The sequence below is a fragment of the Astatotilapia calliptera genome, chromosome 4 (genome assembly GCF_900246225.1).
Source record: "Astatotilapia calliptera chromosome 4, fAstCal1.2, whole genome shotgun sequence".
NCBI lineage: Eukaryota > Metazoa > Chordata > Actinopteri > Cichliformes > Cichlidae > Astatotilapia > Astatotilapia calliptera.
In genome coordinates, this window is record NC_039305.1 from 24121533 (window position 1) to 24128196 (window position 6664).

A 6664-nucleotide genomic window follows, 5' to 3' on the forward strand; every position below is an offset into this window, starting at 1 on the left:
AACTAGATCGCGCTGGGTCATTTATAATGTTCTAATAGCTGGAAAAGCGCACTCCCCGACTATACAGTGGGGTGTTTGGCTTTTTGGCTATTCGAGAAAACTGATTAATCAACACCATGCTATTTGAGCAGAAATTAAGGAGTCACTTTTATTTTTATCAGCTTAAATTTGGATAAACTAAACCTATGAAATACAGATAATAATATAGTGGCGACAGGAGCACATTATGCTTCGACAGGAGCGTCAGAACCGCTATGTTGAAAAGATAATAATGGGAAGAAAGTAGTCCCTGTCGTCACGGGGGTGTGGGCGAGTCACACTGTATAAATACGCTGGGTTGTCAAACAGCAAAGTTTACTGGACCCTCCATGCAAACTGTCAGCTGAAGACAAAGTGGGGAAACCTTGGAGAGGCTTTCAATTATTTGGGCAGCTGTGGGGGAGAAAAAATATATATATTTATGATGGTGAAAAAAATGTAAACTATTTCGCATCTGAACCAGTGAGTCGACACATGAAATCGGAGTCCTCGTAAGGGAATTTAAAAAAAACAAAGACAAGCTAGTACATCAGTGAAGCTAGGTGAGTAATTAACCGTCAGCCGGTGCGCGGGATTGGTTGCTTTTATGTTCAATAAAAAAGGACTGGATGTTACAGTCCCTGATAATGCAAGGACTGTAAAAAATGTAAACAAATATATAAAATTTGTTGACAGCGGGATGTTGCTGTTATTGTTCTTCTAGAAGCTTTAGCTGTCCGTTAGAGAAGGTGCACAGGGTTGAGCCCCTGGAAAGACACAGCTTTTGTTTTGCCCGAGCCCGTTATAGATTAGCTAAAGCGAGCCTCCCGGAGTGTGTTCAGCTCACGTTTATTTTCCTTCTGCTGTGCTTGCGGGGGTGTTTATGCCGAGAGAGAGAGAGAGGGGGCTGCCGCCTTCGTTCCTCAGATACTTGGTCGATAGGCTGCTCATCACTTAATTAGCTTTATAATTTAATTTACAGCGACAATTTGCCAGGGAAGGCTTCTCCACTTGCACATCAGCTAAACCAATGTCTTCTCTGGTCCACTGCCTTTTGACTCGCAAATGTCACTAATCCTTTCTCCAGGTAGACCTTAATGCGTTCTTGCAAACATTGAAGACATTTGTCCATGTTTGTCTCTTTTTTAAGGAGGCACATGTGCACAAAATTCCAAACGTAAGGAAAATTAAAGTAGCAGACAGTTTAATTTCTGTTGGTAAGTGAGGGACACGAGTACAAATTCCTGCAACATTCATATCCTTATTCTAGGCAATCATGCAGGCCTCCCTCTGCTGCCCTTATACACGGTTTTTTGTTTTTGTTATTTTCATAGCAAATTGTGTAGCTGTGCCGCTTGTCTGGTATATAGTGGATGTTTAGCAGTACTGTGTCAGCGCTGTACTAATGCCTGCATGTAAACAAAAAATACCACCCCAGATTCTGCTGATGACCTGACGAGAAGGAAAACAAGACTAGAATCAAGTCTGCCAGTGAAAATGCAAATGTTTCAGTTATGCAAGGTGGTGGGGCTTGTGTCTGTGGAAAGATTGGAGTCTTGTTTGTATTCCTCAGATTTCACTCTGAAAGCCACACATCTGTGGACAACAGCTGAGCTGTTTCTCTAATGTCATTGTTTGACATTGGATCTTGTGTATCTTGCTGCTTGCTTCCCTTTTTTTTTTTTTTTAAATGAGAGGTGGGAAATGCAGTAGGTGGCTTAGAGGTTTGTGCACTCAAGGTTTTTGGAGACACTGATGATGGCTGTTTCAGGTAAAAGACCGGTGCAGTCCTTTCTTTGTCAGTGTAACTCGTTATTAAGGTGAGGAATTTGCACCTCAGATGATGCAAAAACAGGGCCCCTACTTATAGCCTCATCCTAACAGCCCCCATCTTATCCTTCAATGTCACCCTTTTTTATGCAAGGGGAAAAATGCAAGACCTGTGGTTTTGTGTCACCCCTGCAGCCCTGCGTGCAGGCTGTGCAGCTTTATCTGTAGCAACATTAGAATTACCTTTAATCTGAGGCATTTTTCTAATCTTAGCTTCCGAATCCCCATCTGGCAGGGAAGTGAATGTGAGTGAATTGTTTGTGTGCATGTAGGAAGGAGGAGGGGAGGAGAGGTGAAGGGAGGGAGATGGGGTGGTGTTGAACACATTCAGTGCATTCTGGGAAACTGTGTTCTGTGGAGTCGGCTAACTGTCCTTCCATTTTACACATCTTCTCCGGTACATCCTTTTGTATTATGATATGCATATAATGTTGCTCTCAGTGGGAATGTGCATGGTGACGAGTGGACTCTTGTACGATTGTGTATTAAAGCAAGAAGCACTTCATGCAATTGCATTCAGATTATGCAGGATTTACGAAGTGCACAGCATCTGTTACATCCACCCTGAGGCTGATAAACAGGAAATATAAAAGGGTAAATTTTAGGATTGCAGGATGCAGGAGTTATACTTCATATCACTACTGTAATTAAAAAAAATAAAAAATACCAGTAGGCATTTGAATAGATATCCCGATGCTTGCACTGGTTGGCAGGTGCATGTATTATGCATTTTTCAGTGTTGTTGGAAGCTTATGACTCCATTAGGATTTTGGCTTTTTTTTTTCTTTTTTTTGTATCGAAAGTAGTGGCAGGAATTTCTTCTCTTGTGATGCATTATGTGTGGGTAATTGTCTTGTATGTAAGACTTGAGGTTTTTTTTTTTTTTTTTTAAGCTCACTATAAAATAATACTCTGATTACAATCCCCCTGTAGCCCCGTCTTTCTGTATTCCAAAAATACCACATTAACTGTCTGTTGTGAGAGATCAGCTGAAAAAACAAATTCCTCATTTTCACACAAAGTTATATTGCTCTTCTCTTCTTGTCTTCATAGTTGAGGACCTGCCAACACAAAACAGCCTGTAACCTGCAGCCTCTGCCTTCAAGGTGCCTTTACCATGGTGACACTAAAAGAATCAAACACTGCACAATAAGCCAGAGGGGAACAAAAAGATTTGTTGCCACTGCATTGCCTCACTTTCATCTCATCCCCTTTGAACACTTTGTTCCCACACTGGCACTAACCCGGTGCAGACATGCATCTGGAAGTGAAGGTCGCGCTCAACTTCATCGTGTCCTACCTGTACAACAAGCTGCCTCGTCGACGAGCCGACCTGTTTGGCGAGGAGCTGGAGAAGATACTAGTTTCTCGTTTTGAGGGTCACTGGTACCCCGAGGCCCCACTGAGGGGCTCTGCTTTCCGCTGCATTCACCTGGGTGCACCGAGGGACCCTGTGGTGGAGTTGGCTGCCAAAAGAAGTGGGCTGGACACGGAGGAGGTGCGGGCAAATGTTCCTGCAGAGTTGAGCGTGTGGATTGACCCTTATGAGGTGTCCTACCAGATTGGAGAGAAGGGTGCGGTGAAAGTGCTCTATCTGGAGTCCCCCCCTGGCCTCGGTTGTGACAGCGAGCCGGCCGAAGGGGTCATCAGAGAGGCTAAATTAGATGCAGAGGTGGAGGATGCCAAGAGCTTGGGCTTTAATCCAGATGCTCAAGTGTTTGTACCAGTTGGAAGTCAGGCATCTCCTTCCTTAATGCCATCCCTCTCCAGTTCTCCCACACCCCTATCTGCCCAGTCCTGCCCTGGAATCTTCAGCTACCCCAGCTCCAGCACACCCACCGATCCCAGCATCCATTCCTCCAACACATCTACTCCTTCTCCTCCGAGCGGCGGTCTGCCCTACCTCTCCACTCAGCAGCCACCTGCTGCTCTTCCTGCTGCCCGTCCACAGCCAATCACCTTCACCACTGCCAGCTTCGCCGCCACCAAATTCGGCTCCACCAAAATGAAGAAGTGCAGTGGGGCCGGGTCAGGGTCTGCAGGCTCTGGTGTCATCGTACCACCATCTCAGAGGATACTCTCCCGCTCTCCTACCACCATCTCAGCACCAGAGCTGCTTAAGCACAAGCCCCTCTCTCTCTCCTTGCACTCCCTCGGGGGTCCCATCCACAGCCAGCTCTCCCCCAACGCCAAAGAGTTTGTCTACCCTGGATCTCCAGGCCCTCTTTACTTTGATGCAGACACCCAGCCCATGCAGCCTCTTACCAGCCCTTTCCAGCCCTCGCACACTATCAACACCCACCCACCATTTGATCCGTTCTCCAGCCCTCCTGCCCAGAGCGTGGGCATCATTGGCAGCAGTGGAGGGATCTCTTACATGGAGAAGCCACCATTTGTTGAGGGTTTAGGAAGCTACAACCTGCAATATCCCAGCCAGTCTTTCCAGCCTGTCGTGCTGGCCAACTAAGCCTTCATTTGTAATAAGAATTGTTGCAGGAGCAGTTGGGTGTACGGCAAAGACCCTCCTGATATTTTCAGTTTTTCTAACAAATTGTTCTAATACTAATGTGTGTTAAGAATTAGTTTTACTACAAAGATTTACAATGTCCACTAAATATTTAGTGTGATTTGTTTGGTATCTCTAGAACCCGCCCCAAACCCCACCCTGCTCCTACTTCCTGTGTCCATTGCTGTTACCCGTTATTTGTATTTGTGTTGGCTTGGAATGGGTGCTTCTGTTTTTTTTGTTTTTTTTTTTGTTATTGTTTTTTTTTTTGTTGTTGTTTTTGTCCACCTTTTTGCCGTCTCCAATTTCATGTTTATGATTTTGCAATGAATGCTAATGTCAGGTTTTTTTTTCCTTTTTTCTTCTTGTTTTTTGGGACTTGTAGTCTAGTGGACTCTAGTATAGCTCCATTTTGCACTGCACTGTCATGCTGTGAAAAAGGACTTTGCCAAGTCCTGCAGGGAACGACGGCTGTGGAAAACTCAGCACTTTGCTCTGCAATCTGCTCTGCCCTACTTGCCACAAATACTGGGTGGGGTTGGTGGAGGGGCTCTGCTCTCTGTGCATGTAGTTCGCTTCTGTTTGGTCGTGGTTCAGAGTGATTGAGAGACTCGTTGCTTGCACAGTGAAGCCCTGTTACCTTTGAAACAACCTGACGCACGGGCATATTTCAAGTCTTGTTGGTGGACGCATGTTGAAAGCAGGTTATCATCAGCTGGAATGGGCACGTGACCGGGGTTTCAATGAAGCAAGGGCAGCTAAGGGGAGAATCGAGGCGCTAAGAGTAATGTAGTTGAATGTATTGTACCTGTCAAGGGAAATTGCAGCTGTGAAGGTCAGCAAAATGGATTTGGGGGTGGGGGGGGTACCTTTTTTTTATGAATGTGAAAACAAATGAATCTTTTGAATTTTAAGGCGATAACCATCTGCTGATTAGGCCAGTTGTGCACATAAAGATGCAAATTATGGTTTCACACATATTCAAACATACACCAGTCAGCAGCATATGAAGGTGAACAGGCAGGAAGGATGAGAGGTGGGGGTGGGGGGGTGGGAATGCAGCAGTAGCTCAGCATTAGGGATTGTGATAAATGGCTTAGCATGACTTTGACTATGAAGGAGAGGCTTTCCTCTGCATGGACAGGAGGGAGGGAGGGAGACGGTAAGAGAGAGAAGCAGCTAGAGGGTTCTGTTGCCCCCTGTGCCATTCAGGGTGTACTGGCTTAGAAAGCAACGCTTTAACACCCAGAGCACGTTTCTGATGGGCTTAAATGGTATTGAAGCCAAAGGCTCACTATTCTCTCAGTCCTCTTAAAATTCTCCAGCGATCTCTGCTCCTCCGGCTGTTGCAAAGGAAAAACCAGAATTGTACAGTTCAGGTTGCTCTCTTTATTTTCTTCTTTCTTTCTTTCTTTTTTTTTTTTTTTTTTAAATTTATTTCCCAGCTGCAGTGATGCAAACAGAGATGCAATGAGGAGTGTTCTTCTGTGGCATCTGTCGTGTCACTGGATAGCTTGTCAGAGATCTGATGTTTGTATTGGTGCAGTTTAACAGCGGGGCCTGATGTCATTGTTGGTTCGTCCCTGAAAGAGAAGGGTAACCTCCACATGTCCAAGTCCAGCGGTCCAGCACTTTATTACCAGGCTCCCGATGCCGAACCGTTCCTTTGCCCTCCGTTTGGCTGTTGCACATTTTATTCAGATGTCATGAAATGCTTTGGAAACTCCAATGAGCTACATTTGCATCACAAACGGGAAAGAGATGCAGTCAGTCTCACTCTTGGTTGGCTGGTTGTTTAGTTTAGTTTTTTGTTATTTTGTTAATGTTTTTCAGACTATAGATATTTTTGTACTAGAAGGACCCTTGTCTTGTCCTCATGTTGGTTTTGCAATGTGGCATTACTGTCATATGCAGCAAGCTTTAGTTGTTTTTGTTTCAGAGGGAATGAGTGGGTGAAGTGTACACCTCTGTAAATGTTACAGTTGTGAGGGAAAAGGCTTTTTTTTTTCTTTCTTTTTCTTTTTGATCTTGAATCTATTTCCACCATTTTTTTTTTTTTTTAATATTAGTTTTTGAAAATGATCACTAAAACATTTGTATAAGACATGCAGAGTCCAGGAATATGTGTATAAAAAGTTCTTATGTTGAGATTCTTTGTTTAGTTTCTTACATGCTGAAGTTATTTTTTCAGAAAAATAACATGAATATATGCAAATTGAGACGTAAATAAAGATGTACAGAATAAAGTATTGAATGTTTATTGTACCTTGTACACCATATGTCTAATAAGACGGGTAAATGTAATAATTC

The 6664-nt window shown here is 44.1% G+C and overlaps 1 protein-coding gene across 1 annotated transcript; it reads left to right on the forward strand.

The window, feature by feature from the left end:
• Positions 1 to 336: 336 nt before the first annotated feature.
• On the forward strand, positions 337 to 4594 carry tob2 (transducer of ERBB2, 2). Its single transcript, XM_026165625.1, has 2 exons — positions 337 to 581; positions 2902 to 4594. Exon 2 carries the CDS (start codon positions 3104 to 3106, stop codon positions 4313 to 4315), a length of 1212 nt encoding a protein of 403 aa, XP_026021410.1. The 5' UTR covers positions 337 to 581; positions 2902 to 3103; the 3' UTR covers positions 4316 to 4594.
• The last annotated feature ends 2070 nt before the right edge of the window (positions 4595 to 6664 follow it).

Coding starts and splice junctions, on each gene's coding strand:
- tob2 (XM_026165625.1), top strand. CDS start 3,104: ATGCATCTGGAAGTGAAGGTCGCGCTCAACTTCATCGTGTCCTACCTG.